At 42.9% G+C, this 21,300-nt stretch overlaps 1 protein-coding gene across 1 annotated transcript; it reads right to left on the bottom strand.

Annotated features, from left to right (window-relative positions):
- Positions 1-803: 803 nt before the first annotated feature.
- Positions 804-1,559, bottom strand: LOC133138571 (uncharacterized). The gene has a single exon (XM_061257444.1). It carries the CDS (start codon positions 1,557-1,559, stop codon positions 804-806), a length of 756 nt encoding a protein of 251 aa, XP_061113428.1.
- Positions 1,560-21,300: the final 19,741 nt, after the last annotated feature.

Genomic DNA, 21,300 nt, shown 5'->3' with positions numbered 1-21,300 from the left:
ATAGGCGGACTGCACCACCATGCTCTGGATGACAATGGAATGGAACACTATAGTTACCAAGGCTTGCATCCTGTTATCCCCTTCCATACAATCTCCCCAGCAACTTACATCAGTTACTTCTGTTCACCTTTAAGTGCAACCTTCCAGACTGTTCAGGTCAGACCTGTTCCTAAAGGAGCCATGTCCCATAAGCTCTAACATTTCATTAATCACATGTAAAAACACATAAATCATCTCCAGTCTCAGGGCTAGCACATGGTACATGGCAAATCCCTTATATAATGAAACCATAGTGATATAGCTTAAAACACAAAATAATACATTTAAAATTACAGAGGCACTAAAAATATATTATATAAATACATACCAGAGGTTTTTGTTTGTTTGTTTGTTTGTTTGTTTTTGCTTGATTATATTCATACAACTCCCAATGAGCAGAAAAGCAACAAAGATTGGGATACTTTGCAATACATTTCTATTTTGTATTTTGCAATACATTTCATGCCCTGCGATGGACTGGCGACCTGTCCAGGGTATATTCCTGCCTTTCGCCCAATGTATGCTGGGATAGGCTCCAGCCCCCCTGCGACCCTGTTCAGGATAAGCGTGTTAGGATAATGGATGGATGGATGGATGGCAATACATTTCAAAAGTCTTCTGTCCTGATCGTAATGGTATATGTAGTTGGCAATATTATAATAACAGCCTTCCATTGTCACAAAAAAGACAAATCAAGAATGCCAAAATATATCGCTTTCATATATGGTAAAATATATGTATGTTGTGTTAGAGAGGACCAACTTTCAAATTCTAATTATTTCAATCTGCTGAAGGGGTGAGGGGCAGATGGTGAAGGGGTGAGGGGCAGATGGCGAAGGGGTGAGGGGCAGATGGTGAAGGGGTGAGGGGCAGATGGCGAAGGGGTGAGGGGCAGATGGTGAAGGGGTGAGGGGCAGATGGTGAAGGGGTGAGGGCAGGTGGTGAAGGCGTGAGGGGCAGATGGTGAAGGGGTGAGGGACAGATGGTGAAGGGGTGAGGGGCAGGTGGTGAAGGGGTGAGGGGCAGATGGTGAAGGGGTGAGGGGCAGGTGGTGAAGGGGTGAGGGGCAGATGGTGAAGGGGTGAGGGGCAGATGGTGAAGGGGTGAGGGGCAGGTGGTGAAGGGGTGAGGGGCAGATGGTGAAGGGGTGAGGGGCAGGTGGTGAAGGGGTGAGGGGCAGATGGTGAAGGGGTGAGGGGCAGGTGGTGAAGGGGTGAGGGGCAGGTGGTGAAGGGGTGAGGGGCAGGTGGTGAGGGGGTGAGAGGCAGGTGGTGAAGGGGTGAGGGGCAGATGGTGAAGGGGTGAGGGGCAGATGGTGAAGGGGTGAGGGGCAGGTGGTGAAGGGGCAGTTTGTGAAAGTATGAAGGGTAGGTCCCTCTCTCCCAGTAGGAGAGCTCAGTGATGGGGATTAGCAGATAACATGCAGCGGCTTTTCTGTTACCTGAGAAATGTGAGAAGCAGGTGAGGTCATGAGCGCTGTGATCCTGCCCCAACAGGGCCCAGCGCTGCAGCTCACACATTCCAATCTCACCACAGGATTCTTTCAGGAAAACTCACCCAGCCGGTTCTTCCACTCCCATGTGGCCTGGACTTGGAGAGCGGGTAATATTTCAGTTGCTTATTTACAAGTCGTATCTTGTTAAAAAAGACAACTGCGCTGACATTTTCAGAAAATGTCACCTTTGAAGTCTGCAAAGAATTATGTTGGTTGTGTTTTTAAAGGTTTGAGGCGAATGTGAAGAGAGTTGATTATATGATAAGCATAAAACCTAAACTAAGGTTGTGGTAGCACTCTGAGATCTACCATGTACAAGCATGTCCAAACGGATTCCTTATAAATCCATATATGGGGGATAAATGGAATGCATGCTGGCATATGAACACTGCGCACACAGGAGGGTAAATATGTCTCATGGACGGTAATGTAATGTAATTAAGATTAAAACTGATTCACATGGTTCATAAAGCTTGCTCAACAGCACAGTGCTCTGGTTAATCCTTTACTGGTTAGTCCACATCCAGTTTTAAGGAAAGAAATATACAGTGAGGTCCATTCTGATCACCGATGTGAACAGTAACTGAAGCTCCTGACCCATATCTGCATGATATTATGCACTGCACTGCTACCACACAATTGCCCAATTAGATAATTGCATAAATAAGTAGGTGTACAAGTGTTCCAAATAGAATTCTCAGTGAGTGTATAACCAAGGACATGTACACTCAGAAAGCACTTTATTAGGAACAGTTTTACTTTATTACACCTTACACCTACTTATTCATATAATTATCTAATCAGACAATTGTGTGGCAGAATGTGGAAAAAAATGTGACTGACATTTGACATTACTTTGACTGTAGAATGATTGTTGGTGGCAGGTGGTTCGAGTATCTCAGAAACTGCTGATTTTCATGCACATGAGTGTAGTCTATAGTTTGCAAAGAATGGTGCAAAAAAACCCTAAAAGTACCCACCTCACCCAGTGAGTGGCAGTTCTGCGGGCAGAAATGCCTTGTTAATGAGAGACGTCAGAGGAGAAGGGCCAGACTGGTCAAAGCTGAAAGGAAGGTGACAGTAATGCAAACAACCACACATTACAACAGTGGTATGCAGAAGACCATCTCTGAACACACAACACATCATAACTCTAAGTAGATAGGCTACAGCAGTAGAAGTCTAAAAAATAAGTCTAATAAATACCTAATAATGTGCTCACTGAGTATAAATCAAAAATGTTTAAAATGTGTGATTTACAGAATATACAAACACACTGAAAACAAATATAGAAACTGAAAATATAGCTTTATGCAGATGACTCCAGGTTCAGGACACTGCATTTCTATTACATAAACACCAATACGAAAGAAAATCTCCTTTTCTCTTGTACATTGCAGGTACTGATATTTATAGTAGCTAAATATGAATACTTACTTTGTTTGCCCGTTTTCCAAAGCACAATCAACAGCACATTGCACAGAGCTGGTGCAAACTTTGTGAGTTTCACACAAATTCAAACAATTTGATTTAATTCTATGGGGTGTAAGATTGTCACAGAGGGAATGTACAGCAAATATTTGCAAAGCTAAGAGTGAAGGTGGAACTGCTGGTGTTGATAAAGGACCGGACCACAAAGGAGCTGAGAGTGACTGGGAGAAACAACACAAACTGGAAACCGGACAATGTAGAGGAATGTAGTTTTGTTCTTGTTGGTATCATTTGATTTAATGTTCCATATCCTCCTGAGATTTGGCAGAAAAGGCTACAGTCTTCATTTTTTTACATAATACAAGTGTATTGGATGATAAGAACATGTTACAGTGAAGTTTAAAAATATATATTTAAGGTTGCTGAAGACACTTTAATGTCAGAAGTCATACACCATGGCAAGACTGAGCACAGCAACAAGACACAAGGTAGTTATACTGCCTTATATAGGTCTTATATAGGTCTCGCTCAGGCAGAAATTTCAAGGCAGACAGGGGTTTCCAGATGTGCTGTCCAAGCTGTTGAAGAAGCACAAAGAAACGGGCAACGTTGAGGACCGTAGACACAGTGGTCAGCCAAGGAAACTGAGTGCAGCAGATGACAGACACATCATGCTCACTTCCCTTCGCAATCAGAAGATATCCAGCAGTGCCATCTGCTCAGAATTGGCAGAAGCCAGTGGGACCCAGGTACATCATCTACTGTGCGGAGAAGTCTGGTCAGAAGTGGTCTTCATGGAAGAATTGTGGCCGAAAAGCCATACCTCCGATGTGGAAACAAGGCCAAGCGACTCAACTATGCACGAAAACACAGGAACTGGGGGGCAGAAAAATGGCAGCAGGTTCTCTGGACTGATGAGTCAAAATGTGAAATATTTGGCTGTAGCAGAAAGCAGTTTATTTGCCGAAGGGCTGGAGAGCAGTACAAGAATGAGTGTCTGCAGGCAACAGTGAAGCATGGTGGAGGTTCCTTGCAAGTTGGGATTTGGCCAGAATTAATGGTCTCCTCAATGCTGAGAAGTACAGGCAGATACTTATTCATCATGCAATATCATCAGGGAGGCATCTGATTGGCCCCAAATGTATTCTACAGCAGGACAACGACCCCAAACACAAAACAAAAATAGACAGTGAATATTATGACATCTAGTAGCAAATAAATGTCATGCTTTACTAGAGTTCACTTCATCAACATGGTAGATTTTGCAAGATCCCACAAATTTGCACAGGCTACTGACTTGCTTGTCAAGCAATAATTTGGATAATAATGTCTGAAAAATGAACAATACTTATTTTCAATGTCTTTATGCACCCCAAGTTCACTTCTGTGTTCACTTTGGTGTATTATAAATGTTATTCCAGCACATTACTGCCCCCTGGTGGTACCTCAAACTCATAGCAAAATGAAACAGTTTCTGAATGCACACTGGTTTCACTCTTGTTGTTATCAGTGGTGTTTTCAGAAATTGGTGGATTAAAGCAAACAAAAATGTTTAAAAAATCTATTTTTTATTCTTCAAAAATAAAATGCCTGCTTGTAACCCAAAATAGATATGTATATGACATAGTCATAAGCATAGATAAAGCAAAAAACTTCAGATGAAAACATATCCATGTTTACAACAAGACAAGTGGCAGATTGAAAACAAGCCAATACCAACAAGAACAGTCAACAAAAAACAGACAGCAAATAGCAGTATCAACCCAGAACAGATGCAACCAAAAACATAGTATAGAAGCCACCAAGCTTATTTTTTGCTTTACATTTATTTATTTTTTTATTAATGGTGCCTTCTGAAAAGAAGGAACATTTCACATTGCTGTAGGCCTACAAATGGCCAACCCATGGGAAAAAACCAAAATTTATCTCAGCTCAATTTAACTAATAGCTTTACGTGCTGGTGATGAATTAAATGAAAAGTTTTTATGGCAAAGAAGGTTTTACAACAACAAATGTATTTTGCGATCTAAATAGAGGGCATTTTCAGTGACGTGACCCCATTTTATATCATTGAGCATCTAAATACATACTCGATCTGTTGCAATCTGAGGATAGCTGCAAGGAGAGGACAGAGAGGTAGGAGAAGAAAGGATATAAGGTTTTTTGTTGTCATTTTCAGAAATTCATTTCAGATTTTTCCCTTTGTCTCCAAATTTGGTAGCCAATTGTACCCCATCTAATCCAATTAGTGTTAGCTGGGGGATACACCACCCATACCCCCATCCCTCAGCGGCCCGAAGGAGAGCGACACACCTTCTTCAAGCCGTCTCGTCTCATGCTCGTGACCGTGATTCCGAGGCGCCCGAAGTGCTTTTGTGTGCAGCGATCCACTAACCCTGCCAAGTCCCTCCCTCTGATCCACTAACCCTGCCAAGTCCCTCCCTCTGATCCACTAACCCTGCCACGTCCCTCCCTCTGATCCACTAACCCTGCCACGTCCCTCCCTCTCGAGCAGCAAGCCAATTATGCTGCTCCACGTGAGCCGGCCAAACCGGGGACCGGGGATCGATCCCACTAACCCTGCCACGTCCCTCCCTCTGATCCGCTAACCCTGCCATTTTGGCAGTAAGGTTACAGATTTGTACTTGTAATTCAGTAAACCTGATCTGCCTTTTTCTCTGTCTTGACCAATCAGTGCCCTCTTCTCCACAGCTGATCATATCATATGCTCACCATACGGTGAAAACCAAGGATATCGTTGGGTGTCCGTCAATTAAACACACATGGAAGCAAAGATTTTACGTACTAAGAAGATGCTGAACTGCCGCCTTTCCCCATTGCCAGAAACGGTAGCGACAAATAGTTAGCTAGCATTAAATTACTCGAGATCTATAACTCATAGTCATTGAATGTAACATTAGCTATTAATACCTATCTAGTAAAAGTTACTGTCTAACATTAGCTTAGTTGCTAACATTACATCACGTTATGCTCAGTGGCTCGCATCTAACTGCTGCTAGTTGGATTGTCAAACCCATTACCGCAGAGGTGTCCAATCCCATCCTAAAAGGGCCAGCGTGGGTGAAAGACCTTGATGAGTAGAATCAGCTGTCTTAGTCCTGTGCTAAAACAACAACCTGCACACACACCGGCCCTTTCTGGATAAGATTGGACACCCCTGCATTACGGGTTGTATGGAATTGTACTGGGTCCTGAAACCTAGACACTTGTGGGAGAACGTGGGAGAAAAAGGAATACTGCTTTGGGAAACCTCCATTCTGTGAGCGCCCGTTGTCTCTCTACCAATGAGGACATTTCAGACCCGGAATGCAGACTCTCCGCTCTTCTTCTCTGGTGGAAGCGAGAGAGAAACTTGCAGTGTTTTTGATGTTTTTGCATAAAAAACAGTGCAATTACTATAATGTATACTATAATGTAAACAACAGTAAATGTTGAATTAAATATTTTTTCTCATTACAAACTGAATATTTAGTTAAAGGCAGAGTACTGGAATGATAAGTCCAAGATAAATATTTGATTATTTCCATTTTTAATAAAATTACACATTTAAACAACATTGTATACATTTTTTGGATTTGCATCATAATTTTTCCCTGTCATTACATTACATTATTGGCATTTTGGCAGACGCTCTTATCTAGAGTGACGTACAGTTGATTAGAGTAAGCAGGAGACAATCCTCCCCTGGAGCAATGCAGGGTTAAGGGCCTTGCTCAACGGCCCAACGGCCCAACGGCTGTGTGGATCTTATTGTGGCTACACCGGGATTAGAACCACCAACCTTGCGTGTCCCAGTCATTTACCTTAACCACTACGCTACAGGCCGCCTAACAATTGTCAAACCAACAATTGAAGAATATTCAAACAAAAAGTGTTTGATACTAACTCTAAAATATCAACAAATGATTACATCACCAATCAAGAAACAAAATAAGCCAAGATTGTTTTCACAGCTACAGTGGTAAGAAAAGGTTTTGATGTCACAGTGAGGTTGACCTTTGACCTGATCACTTCATTATTTTATGCTATTAGATCTTTGTGTGAAATTTTTCCATAATTAGCATATTCATTCTTGAGTTATTGTTTTGCCCGCCGGTTCCTGGATCCTGGTCCTTTTTGTTAGGGTGCACCGAGGGTGGAAGACACGAAGGACGAGGGACTGCGATGATGAGGTGCGGAAGGTGTATTTTATTTACAGTGATGACCAAAATAATAATAATAATAGCCTAAGAAGAAAGATTTTACAACAAACAAAAGAAAATGCTAATGAAAAATGGCATGTACTTTAAAGGCTATGCCTTTAAAAAGTAGGCCCATTACACAGCACACCCTCTCCATGTCTCAAAACAAAAAAGAGAGCCCCCTCAGCTCTCTCCTGGAGCTATAAATGGGCATAGCTCCTCCCACCTGGCACCTTCCATGCACAAAAAAATAAATATAATCAATTAACAAAATAAAACAAAAAATGATCAAACAGAACATAACACACATGGCCATAACAAGAATAACAAACAGCTAAACGCACAAGAATAACAAGGGGGTATAAACAGATATTAAAACAATCATGTACTATTCAAATTCCCCCTAAATGAAATAGGTGGTAGTTCCCACTATTCACCCTTCATAAATATCACCTGGTCCCCTTCACTTCCTGTTTGGTTGTGAGACCAGGATTGAACAGACCCAGGTAAACCTTTTGTTTTATGCGGTAAAACATTTTTAAAAGCACCCGCTGTGCGTTGTTTACTCCCGCTCAGTGTAAAATGTAAAGCGTGTTGTGTTGCGGTGTTTGTGTTGCATGTCTGTAACAGTGTTAGTCTCGTCGCGGCGCTAGTCCGTGACACTTTTGTTTATGAGTTTTCCCAGTTCCCCTTTGTGTTGTGTATTGAATTTAATTCACTACATTACATTACATTATTGGCATTTTGGCAGACGCTCTTATCCAGAGCGACGTACAACAAAACACTAAATGTGTGTAAATGTGCAGAGTTGTGCAGTCCTACACACAGCACTGAGTACAGAGTGGCTACAGAGCTACACACAGCACTGAGTACAGAGTGGCTACAGAGCTACACACAGCACTGAGTACAGAGTGGCTGCAGAGCTACACACAGCACTGAGTACAGAGTGGCTGCAGAGCTACACACAGCACTGAGTACAGAGTGGCTGCAGAGCTACACACAGCACTGAGTACAGAGTGGCTGCAGAGCTACACACAGCACTGAGTACAGAGTAGCTGCAGAGCTACACAGCACTGAGTACAGAGTGGCTGCAGAGCTACACACAGCACTGAGTACAGAGTGGCTGCAGAGCTACACACAGCACTGAGTACAGAGTGGCTGCAGAGCTACACACAGCACTGAGAACAGAGTGGCTGCAGAGCTACACACAGCACTGAGTACAGAGTGGCTGCAGAGCTACACACAGCACTGAGTACAGAGTGGCTGCAGAGCTACACACAGCACTGAGTACAGAGTGGCTGCAGAGCTACACACAGCACTGAGTACAGAGTGGCTGCAGAGCTACACACAGTATTGAGTACAGAGTGGCTGCAGAGCTACACAGCACTGAGTACAGAGTGGCTGCAGAGCTACACACAGCACTGAGTACAGAGTGGCTGCAGAGCTACACACAGCACTGAGTACAGAGTGGCTGCAGAGCTACACACAGCACTGAGTACAGAGTGGCTGCAGAGCTACACACAGCACTGAGTACAGAGTGGCTGCAGAGCTACACCCAGCACTGAGTACAGAGTGGCTGCAGAGCTACACCCAGCACTGAGTACAGAGTGGCTGCAGAGCTACACCCAGCACTGAGTACAGAGTGGCTGCAGCGCTTCACACAGCACTGAGTACAGAGTGGCTGCAGAGCTACACACAGCACTGAGTACAGAGTGGCTGCAGAGCTACACACAGCACTGAGTACAGAGTGGCTGCAGAGCTACACACAGCACTGAGTACAGAGTGGCTACAGAGCTACACACAGCACTGTGTACAGTAGGATGGCACAGACCATACTAAACATTGTGCAGGGAACAGTAAGGTGTTAAATGCTGCCTTATAGTCCTACCCACAGGGCAGTGTTCATTATGACATTTAGCCCTACACACTGCACAGTGTTCATTGTGGCTTAGAGTACAATCTTCTGGTAAACACAACCCAGGCATTGCAAATAACAGAAAAGGGACAATGAAAGTAACTGCACAAAGCCGACTTTGAAAGACAAATGCCCAGATTCTAGGGAAGACAGAAAAGTAAACAAGTACAAATGTATTTTACAAGTACAAAAACTGCACAACTTAATGGCATTAAAATAACTCATAAAAAACTTTTTGCATGTATCTGCTGTAGAGTCTGACAGTCTACAGCCTCCTAGGCAGTAGATGGCTTGCAACAGGATCGTTGGCATTGCAGTCATGGAAGACCTTAGATTTATTGTGCCTGGGAGTTTTAGTGCAGTGTCTGCTGTGGCTGTGGAGTCCAATCTGTGAGAGGCAGACTCGGCCGCAGATGTTACATGTGAAGGCCGGCCCTGATGATGTTGATGGTGTGGCGGTGTCCTGTTGTTTCTTCCTCTTCGTTCTCTTCGCTTCACAGTGTTGAGCCCCGGCGGTTTCATATGTCAGCAGCCCACTGCGGAGTGTCTGTTGCCACTGAAGACATCCCTGTCATCTTCCCAGGTGCCAGGGTTGATGTTGAAGGGCTTGAGGTCTTGCTTGCAGACATCCTTATAGAGTAGCTGTGGGCGGCCAGTTGGCATACTCTGGCAGTGAACTTCCCAAAAGTAGAGGCTGCTTTTGAAATGCGGCTGTTGAGTTCAGCATAGAGGTTGTTGGTGATGGTGGTCCATAGCACCATGAAGAGGCGCCAGTCTTCGACTGGTCTTCAACCGGGCTGTTTCTGGACCTGCTGCTATGTGCCGACTCTACCAACCTCGTTGGATGCCCTGATCAACCTGGCCATCCGCGTGGACTCCCAGCTGAGGGAACGACGTGCTGCTAGACGTGTCCAGGAACCTGACTACCCCCGAGCTGTCCCTGTTCCTCGCTCCAGTCACCCGCCTCCAAGAGAAGACCCCAAGCCCGAACCCATGCAGGTGGGACGTACCTGTTTGTCCCAGCAAGAGAGAGAGGCAGATGTCTGAACGTCTCAGTCGGTACTGCGCCGGGCCCGGTCATTGCATCTGACATCCGATCTCTGGCAACCACCAGGAGGAGATCTCCTTCTTCATTATGAAGTCTCCCCTCGATCCTGTGGTTTAGGGCAGACCCTAGCTACTCCGACAGACTGGGTCCAGGGAACCTCACTGTCACCAGTCCTGTCTCCTGTCTACCCTCTTCCACTCCCGTCACTTATTTTTTTTGTATATTTTATTTTCCCCTTTTCTCCCAGTTTGGTAGTCAATTGTACCCTATCTAATCCAATTAGTGTTAGCTGGGGGTACACCGCTTATGCGCCCGTCCCTCAGCGGCCCAGATGGATCTAGCGATCCTGATAACAACACACCTTCTTTAAGCCGTCTCGTCTCATAGCATGTGACAGTGATTCCGAGGCGACCGGGGTGCTGTCGTACGCGGCGATCCCTACTAGTCCCTGCTGAGTCTCTCCCTTGGAGCAGCGAGCCCATTATGCCGCTCCATGAGACCAAACTCAGCTTTGACAGGACTGGGAATCGAACCCCGGTCCTCGGTGTGCAACTGTAACGAACTGATGCCTGCATCAAGGTCTGTTACTTTAGCTGTGTGCCACCGCGGCCCCCCACACTCCCGTCACCAGACCCCTTCTAACCTGTCCTCATCTACCGCAATGTCAATCAGGTGTTCAGCAAGTCCTGGGCCTCCTCCCTACCTCCTCATCGCTCGTATGACTAAGACCCAAGCCATGGAAAAATACATTAATGAGCCTCTGGTTGCTGGTCTGATCTGTCCCTCCTCTTCTCCAGCTGGCTTCTTTTTTGTGGAGAAGTCCCTCTGCCCCTGCATTGACTACCGTGGACTGAATGACATCACAGTCAAGAACAGATACCCCATTCTGCTGGTCTCATCTGCTTTCTCGTCGCTGCAAGGTTGCCAGTTCTTCACCAAGCTGGACCTTCGCATTGCCTACCACCTTGTCCGCATCCGTGAGGGGGATGACGCCCCCACTGTCTTCCAGAACCTCATCAACAATACCCTCTGGGACATGATTTCTAAGTTTGTGTTTCTTTACCTGGATGACAGTCTCTGTCTCCAAGGAAGAACACATCAGTCACGTCCGCCAAGTCCTCCATTGTCTCCTGGAGAATCGGCTATTCTACCGAGAGAGAGAGAGGAAGAAAAAACAGCATGAAGCCTTTGAGGGGAGGGTAAAACAAACCAGACAACATAGTAACTAAAAATAACAATAACTGAAAAAAAAAAAAAGTGTGGAAAGAGTGACTAGTGTACACATATGGACACGCAGACCAACGGACAGATAGACAGGAGGATGAACATTGTGTACACATATGGACACGCAGACCAACGGGCAGATAGACAGGAGGATGAACAGACAAACAGACAGGTGGACAAGTGGGTGGACAGGATTGTTGATTGGAGACTTGAATGGATAGTATGAAAAAAGGGAGAGAAGAGAAAAAAAGGAATAATAATAAAAATAAAGATGGGGAAATAAAATAAAAAGAACATAATGAATATGAATAATAAATTCTTTAAATACAAGCAAACAAACAAAAAAAAGAACAGTAAAAGGAAAATATGCATGATTATGGATGGGCTGGATTGGGATATGGTATTGCATGGAGAGTCTTTCTGGAGTACGTGAGTATATATTGGTTAGGGTGGGGTTGGGGAATTAGTCCACAGGCAAATTGAATGATTTTATGAAAGAACCCCAAATGTTTGCTGAGTGTGAGCTTTGGTGCTGGTGTGAGATTAGTTCCATGGATATGTGTTCTTTGAGAAGATTTAACCATTGTGTTATGTTTATTTTGTGTCTTGTTTTCCAGTTCAAGAGGATGGTTTTCTTGGTGATAGCTAGGGCAATGAGTATAGGTTTGGTATTTTGATTTGGTGGGTTGATTGTTGAGAGGTCTCCTAGTAGACAGAGGGATAGACAGAGTGGAATGCTGCAGCTCATAATGAGAGATATTTGGTCTGTGACTTGTTTCCAGAAATGGTTGGTGGGCAGAGCCAGGTCAAGTGGAAGTAATTATCTGGGGTGTTTAAAGAGCAGTGAGTGCAAGTGTCTGAGTCCACAAATCCCATTTTATACATCTTTTGGTGGGTGATATGAGTTCTGTGAATTACCTTATATTGTATTAGTTTCAGGTTAGTATTGGTGGTCATCGTGAAGGTGTTCCTACAGATTTGAGTCCAGAAGTCTGAATTGTAGCAGAGTGATAAGTATTTTTCCCAGGCTTGGTTGAGGAGGGATATTGTTAGGTCTGTGGTTGATATTAGTTTGTATAATTCGGAGATAATTTTATTTTTAATTTTTTTATTTATGATTATTTTATTAATTTCATCCATTAGCGGAAGTGGTTGTGAGTAGTTGTTTATTATTTTAATTTTATATTTTTAAACAGATTTTAATTGAAAGTACTGGAGGTATTTCTCTTTCCCAATATTATACTTATGGACCAAATCCTGGAAGGTGATGAAGGTGCCATCCTGAAACATGTGTGATACCTTTTTGTTTCCATGAGGTCAGGATTGCACCATATTGGTGTGTATTTACATGGGGTCATTGTGAATTTAAAGTTTTTGTTAATTTTCCACCAGGCAGTCAGAGCTGTTGAAATGAAAGAATTTTTGAAGCAGTTGTGGCGTTTTATAGAAGCACTGAGGAATGGTAGATCGGAGATGGAAATTTCTTTACATTCTGATTGTTCTATTTCTATCCATGGGCTGTCCTGTTGCTTGGGCTGAATCCAGTTTGTGATGTAGTTCAGCTGGTTTGCCAAATAGTATTGATAAAGGTTTGGGGCTTCCAGTCCTCCTTGAGTTTTGAGTTCCTGTAAGGTAGAAAGCTTGATCCGGGGTGTTTTATTTTCCCAATCGAATTTAGTTGTGATGGAGTTTAATGAATTAAACCATTGTGTGGTGGGCTGGGTTGGAAAAATCCTGAAGAGGTAGTTAATTTTTGGTAGTATGGTCATTTTTACAGTTGCTATTCTGCCAATTAGAGATATTTGTAAGTTTGTCCAACAGCTTAAATTATCTTCAATTGTATTTATTAATGGGATGAAATTAAGGAGGAACAACTCTGACAGCTTGGTGGAAATATTTATACCCAGATATTTAATATTGCTAGTGGAAGTGAGGGGTGAGTTCTGAGATGTAGCCAAAGCCTTCTTAACGCTACGTCGTTTGTAAGTTGTACCTTAAGCTGTACCTTAACATTTCAGTGTGTTTCCCAAAATGTTCTTAGCTAAGTATACCTTCTGTACATTGTACTTTCATACAGTTGGTCTGGACCACTCTTAGCTATACCTTATCAATGTTGTCAGCTCACTCCACTAGTGGCCACCATTGTTACGATGGGCAAGCCTCTGAAATCAGCTGTTGCTCTTAGTTACATCTCAATCTGTTCAGCAATATGTACACTAATTATTCTACAGTTGCAGTTGGCTAATAATATTACTATAATACCACATTAATGAGACTGTTTCAATGCAAATAATAAAATTGTACGAAGGATGCATGTTGCGCTTTATTGAACTATTGCCTAATTGCCTTTTAAATGATATTTATAAACTGATGATTTCCCACTCTCTCTGTGGGCTGGAGCGATGTTTAACCATAGTTCTTTCTTTGTTTTGTTGGACACCATAGTTCTAAAACTGGAAAATAATTTCCATGCCATGTCCTTTAACAATATCTCCATTTTGTCTGCTGTGAAGCTGTGGGACAGCTTCTTTCTTTGGTTTTTGTGCGTTTTGCTTTTTGATGCGCTTTTATTGAAAATGTCAGCTATGTTTTTCTATAAAAAATACCCCCCCCTCTGAAATGGCAGGGAAAACCCTGGATATCATTGGATAAGTGTTTTTGTTCAGATGAAGGCAGTATATGTCTTGGCCCAGGAATTGGCAACAGAATTAGAAGACAAGATGACTAGCTGAAGGATTTTCAAACATAGACTTAAAAGGTTAGGAGAACAGTGTACATGTAAATTAGTATAGATAAAATGTTATGTGATTTAGATTGTGTTCATGCATGTAGTAGCATTCATGCCCGAATGCTACTACAATCTTCATAATAAATGTTTTCCAAATGTAATGATCAGTTCAACAGATACAGTGGTGCAAGGTATGCATTTGGACTGCAGTTTCGGTCTGACTGCAGATGGAGCTCCCCTGTGTGCGACGTAGCGTAGCTCTCCAAGTCAGGTTTTATTTAGTTTTTGTACTTTTAGTTTCGTTTTTGTCTTTTCATGTGCGGTACGTGAGAGCTAGTACGATCGGGAGAACTGAGCCACAAGGGAGATTTTGATACAAATCTCCTGGACTCCTTCCCGGAGATACAGCTCCACGCTGGAGTGTCGCCGGGTCAGGCCGCAGCAGGGGGATCTCCTGGCGCCCGGAGGCTGACACACGGAAGCGTGGTAGGCGGGGAGGAGCAGAACGCAGACTCCGCCGACCGGTTAACCGGCTAACTCTACCGGTCATACTTTTCGCCAACGTCCAGTCTCTGGCTAACAAGATGGACGATCTCATCAGTCGGTTGGCAACACAGCGGTACATCCAGGATTGCTCCGTTCTATGTTTCTGTGAAATGGACAAAGGACCCCCGACGAGGCCATAACACCGGCAGGCTACAGTGTGTACAGAGCCGACCACAGCACGGAGGAATGCACGATCTTCGATCTTCGTCAAACAGTCCTGGAGCACCGACAACACGGTAATATCACAGTCATGTTCTGAGGATGTGGAGTATATTACCGTGAAGTGCAGGCCTTTTTACCTGCCCAGAGTATATCATATATATATAGCAGTGTATCATTCTGAGCACAGTGTACATCCCCCCCCTCGGCTAACGAGGACACAGCACTCAGAGAGCTGCACAACATGATCAGCAGACATGAGAACTCATATCCTGATGCTGCTTTAGTTATTCTGGGAGATTTCAACCACTGTGATCTCCGGAAAAGCATCCCCAAATTCCATCAGCTTGTTAATTTCCCCACTAGGGGAGACAACACCTTCGACAAATGCTACTGCAATATTAAAGGTGCTGCTACCTGTCTCCAAGCCGCATTTTGGTAAATGCGACCACCTTGCTATTCTGCTACAGCCCACCTACATCAAGAAGCTCAAAGCAGGCCCAGTCACAGTGAGAACTGTGAAGATGTGGACTGATGATGCACTAGCAGAACTGCAGGGGTGTTTGGAAGCCACAGATATGGACACTTAAGGTAGCCACAGACAACATACATGAGTACGCAGATACTGTTAGCAGCTATATTGACTGGTGCACTTCAATCTGCATTCCCACCCGGACTGTGTGTTTCCCAATCAGAAGCCCTGGTTCAATGCGGATGTACACAGCAAGATCAGGAACCGGTGTGCAGCTTTCAAATCAGGGGACATTATGGAGTACAGGCATTTCCGCTATGAGCTCCAAAAATCCATTCGGGCTGCCAAGAGGACATATACCCAAGGATTGGAGAGCTGCTATAGGGAAAACAACACAAGGAGCATGTGGCAGGGGATCCAGTCAATTACTAACTACAGAACAGATGCAAACAGAACTGTGATCTGGGATGCTGCTCTAACTGACAACCTCAACTGCTTCTACGCCAGATTTGACCAACAAAACAGAGACATTCCCTTAAAGGCCACCTGTGATCCAGAGGAGAAAGCGCTTCAGCTGACGCACACAGGTCCTCGGGGCTCTGAGGCGGGTGAACCCCCGCAAGGCAGTGGGACCCGACCGAGTGGCACCGAGAGTACTGAGGGCCTGTGCAGAGCAGCTGGCAGGGTGTACACTGACATCTTTAACTCCTCTCTCTCACAGGAAAGGTCCCACGCACCTTTAAGTCCTCTGTCATTGTGCCGGTCCCTAAAAAACCAAACACAACCACAATGAATGACTTCAGATCTGTGGCACTCACTTCAGTTGCCATGAAGTGTCTGGAGAAGCTGGTGCTAGAACAAATAAACTCTGTGGTTCCAGACACTGTTGACCCACTACAGTTTGTCTACCGCTCAAACAGATCAGTGGACGACGTGGTGGCACTAGCACTTCACTCCATATTGCAACACCTGGACTCTCATGGCACTTATGCTCGGCTTCTGTTCCTGGATTACAGCTCAGCCTTCAACACAATCAGGCCGCTGAAGCTGACCGCAAAGCTGGCAGACCTGGGAGTACCCACACCCACCCGCAACTGGATCCTGGACTTTCTCACAGACAGGCCACAGGAGGTGAGGATGGGAAAGAAGGTCTCTGCTCGGCTCACAGTGAGTATAGGAACCCCGCAGGGCTGCTGCCTCAGTCCTAAGCTATTTTCACTCTACACATATGACTGTGCCTCCAATCAGGACAATAACACCATCATCAAGTATGCGGATGACACGACCATCCTCGGCCTGATTAAAAGGGAGGACGAGTCATCATATAGAGACCTGGTCCACAGGATCATTGCCTATGGGGAGGACAATGATCTGGTTCTAAACCTGGACAAAACAAAATAACTCATTCTGGATTTCAGGAAAAAAGCCCCCTCTCTGCAGCCTCTCGTCATCAAGGGGACAGTGGTTGAGCGGACTGAGAGCTACAGGTTCCTGGGCCTTCAGATCAGTGAGAGCCTCAGCTGGGCAAAACACACTGCAGCTACAGTGAAAAAAGCTCAGCAGAGGTTATATTTCATCAGGCTGCTGAAGAAGGCCAGACTCGGACTCCAGCCCCTCACCCAAGTCTACAGAGGACTTGTGGAAAGTATCCTCACCAGTGGTATCACAGTATGGTACGGAAACACCACTATGGCTGAGAGGAAAAAACTGCAACGGGTCAAAGACAGCAGAGAGAATCATTGGCTCTGATCTCCCCTCTATGGACACTATATACACCCAGTGCTGCAGGAGGAGAGCACAGTGTATCCTCAAGGACAAACAGCACCCAGCACACACCCTGTTCAAATGGGTGGACTCAGGCTACAACCTGAGGCATCGCAGGCCTGTGAGTATCAAAACTCACAGGGCCCGCTTTCACAACAGCTTCTTCCCAGCCACTGTCAGGCTAGTGGCACAGGACATTAAGGAGGGATGGAAACACCTCACTCCCCACTGACATTATCTGCCCCCACTCACACAGAATGTGCAATATATCCATTCCTCAACATGTGCAATACACTGTAAATCGAGCATTTTTTGTAAAAAATGTTTTAGTGAAATCAGAAATGTCTCCTTTTTATTTTTTTATTTTTTATTTTACTTACTCTTGTCTTATATAGGATTGTATTGTATTGTATTGTTTTGTATGTACATCTGCACTGTTTTTACTTGCACTAGCCTCACCTTTATTATTTATTATTTATGTGTATTTTTTACTTGCCTGACTGGAAGAGAACGCACAAGAATTCCAATGTACCTGTACTGTATTGTACCTGTGCAAGTGGCAATAAAACTCTATTCTATTCTATTCTATTCATAGGGCAGTGGCATCACCAGCATCAGCCTTGTAACATTTCTCCCTCTGGTTTCGGCACGATTAAATTCCGGTAGTTATGCTGCCTTCCATTTACCATCAGAGATCGGAATTTCCCAGTTTCAACCTCCAAGCATTCCAGGTGTACGATGCCAAACGTAAACATGTTTTTTGGTATTTTTTATATGGTCCTAAATAAATTTGTGCAGAGAAGATAACTTTCAGTAATCATTTGCCCTGACCAGCATTGTCTCACATCGATTCGCATGCAGAACAGGCTTTATTATATGACAATGTGCTATATTTTAATGTCATGCAGGAATAAATACGTTGCGTTGCCTTTTAGTTGATGGTTTACTATTTACGATGTGTGCCTCCATGGGTGCTGCCATTGTCAGACGTCAGACGACTGCTTCTCCTTATGCACTGCATTAGCTGTGATATTGTCATCTTGACACTGCATGATGACCGAAGCAGGTGCTTCATTACACCGAAAAGGTACTTTGAAAAAACGTATATGATAAGACAGTTAATGAAAGTAAGCATCAATTGTGATGGATTAAGTTCATTAACGTTATGTTACAAAAATAGAATCAGGCTAACCAAGGTATCGTTAGCATTGTCTGTTGCAGCTAGCTATGTAAATAACGTTAACGTTAGCTATGTAATGTTTTATTTTATTTAAGGTAAAAAAAATATATATAATTGGGGACCCTTGTGAACCACTGCTGTGGATTGTGCAAGCACTAAATAGCAATATGAACTTATCCACTATATTAAGTAGATACGTTCAAATGGGTTTGATGGGCAATATATGATATTGTTTGAGATTATATAGCCTACATTTTATGGTTGTTAAAACATTTGGTTAAGAAAAACAAAGGTAAAAAACGGGTCTACCTACTGTGGAGGCACCGATTGCATTATGCAGACTTCCCAAAGTATTTAAAAACAAAGCTATCATTATATAACTTAAATTCTTACAAACAACACAATTTATAAGATTGTTTCGTGAATATGAGAAAAGTGTAAAGGCGATTATTACATGTTACTATTTGATGACGAGTTACATGATACTTTGGGAGTTGGCAACATAATTTGAGATGAACAAAATACCTACTGCTTAAATGGTTATACAAATAAGTCTTTCAATCCAATCTACTGTCATCAGGCTCCTTGTTTATTATATTTATTCAACCCAAAATGTAAAAAAAAAATGTTTTAAAGAAGAGATAATGATTGGAAAAAGCTGAAAAAGACAAGGAAATTTACAGAAGCACCGAGAACAGTATCTTGACCTATGCACTGACAAGGCTTCCAACACACAATGCATTAATCTGTGCTATGGGTACTGTAACTATGGTGGTCTACTTAAAAAAAAATGTACCACTGGGTAGGCTGCTGAGGATTCAATCAGTTGATTAATTTCTGCTTTTCTCAAAATCAATTAGGTATGTATTTAGTTGCTATGTGTACTTAAAATGTACCAATTGTGTCTTGTTACTTTCTAGTAATTAATGCTCTGTAAAATCTATTAAAATAGATAATCACTGCAAAATTACATAAGTACATAGTGTATATCTGAGCTAATGGTAGCAGCCATGAAAATGTTCAGAAAACTGTACAATAACCGAGAACATCACAGCAGAGAAGATTTGTACATGCTGAATCTGTGATTTGATTGATTTCACTTTTAAATTGTATTAGTTTCTATTGTAAAATGCATAGTTTTATTCTAAATGTATTGTATGGCTTCTACTGATTTTGTTAAAAGCGAACTCTTGAAAATGAGACACATCTCAATGAGTCCTCCCTGTGTAAATACAGAATAAATAAAAATAATCTGAATATATTGTTAGTCACCATAGAAATTGTCCTTTTCCCCCCAGATTTTGTAAAGTATTTGGTTTCTTGAAAAGTGCTATATACAATTGTAAATACAATATTCTTGATTTTTATTATTATTATGTCTATATAACAGACATATTATATGAGGATGGTATGATTTAGCAGTGCAACCCACATTAATATTGTGTGGGCTCACATACACATTACACATATACTCTAAATCAGTTGTGAAATAAATGTACCAGGAACTGCAATAGCACTGATACTTTGAAGATGGAGCCTTAAAGCAATAGTTCACCAAACAATTATCAGCTGATTTCTTATGTCACAAATAGTCTAATGGCAAAATGAATTCACATTCAAAAGGATCTTTTCCATACATACATTACCTTGCTCAATCACAAATTAGTGGTAAAGATAGGAAATCCTTTGGGCTGAAATTAGCTGGTTCATATTTTTCAATTGATTTTGATATTAAGACCTATTTAACTGTTTAACATTTAGAAATGTGTGTATATTTCAAATTAAGATATGGAGATATATACTGACTGAAACAAATGGATTTTGATATTCCTCAATGACCCTATTATTTTCATTGTCATGCCTTGAATGTGACAGTGATTTTAATTTTTCTTCTTCAGGGCATTAATTACTAGAAAATAACAAGACACATAATTGGTACATGTGAAGTACATATAGCAATGAAATACTTACCTAATTGATTTCTATAAATTAATCAACTCCTGTGTTCCTCTCTCCTTACTCAAGGAGCCTGATGACAGTAGATTGGATTGAAAGACTTATTTGTATAACCATTTAAGCAGTAGGTATTTTGTTAATCTCAAATTATGTTGCCAACTCCCAAAGTATCATGTAACTCGTCATCAAATAGTAACATCTTACTGACATGGACCCCTCCTCTATCAGTGCATTCACTGTTCGACCACAGTTACCATTATCAGGCCACTGCCAAATCAATGTATTCCCCAAGATACAGTCAACAGTTCAAGAGTCCCATAAACTAGCAAAATTAAATATGACCTATAAATGGGATGAAAACAGTGGGTCTGACTTCATTTCTGCAATCATTCATTCATTAACCTAACCCACTTATCCTGAACAGGGTCACAGGGGGGCTGGAGCCTATCCCAGTATTACATTACATTTTACATTACATTATTGGCATTTGGCAGACGCTCTTATCCAGAGCGACGTACAACAAAGTGCATACCCATAACCAGGGATAAGTTCGCTGAAAGACCCTAGAGGGAAGTACAATTTCAACTGCTACCTGTACAACAAAGATAAGGACATGGGCCATTTTTTATTTTTTATTATTATTATTTTTTTTTTGAACAAACAAACAAACAAACAGAGCAAAAGTGACCAAAGTTAACTATCCAAACACTGCTTACCTAGCCAACTAAAAATACCGATACACAAAGCAAGTCACAGAGACAACAATTAAGGTTCACAGGGAGGTAGGGAGGGATGGGGAGAGGTGCTGCTTGAAGAGGTGTGTCTTCAGCTTGCGCTTGAAGGTGGGGAGAGATTCTATAGTTCTGACCTCAACGGGGAGTTCATTCCACCACCGTGGAGCCAGAACAGACAGTAGTCGTGAGCGTGAGGTGGAGGTGGAGGTTCTGAGAGGGGGAGGTGCCAAGCGGCCTGTGGAGGCTGAACGAAGCGGTCTGGCAGGGGTGTAGGGTCTGATGATTTTTTGCAGATAAGCTTGGGAAGACCCTTTAACTGCTTGGAAGGCTAGCACCAATGTTTTGAATTTGATGCGAGCCATGACAGGCAGCCAGTGGAGGGAAGTAAGCGGGGGGGTGACGTGTGA

The sequence above is a fragment of the Conger conger genome, chromosome 10 (genome assembly GCF_963514075.1).
Source record: "Conger conger chromosome 10, fConCon1.1, whole genome shotgun sequence".
Lineage (NCBI taxonomy): Eukaryota > Metazoa > Chordata > Actinopteri > Anguilliformes > Congridae > Conger > Conger conger.
This window is presented reverse-complemented; position numbering and strand designations above follow the sequence as displayed.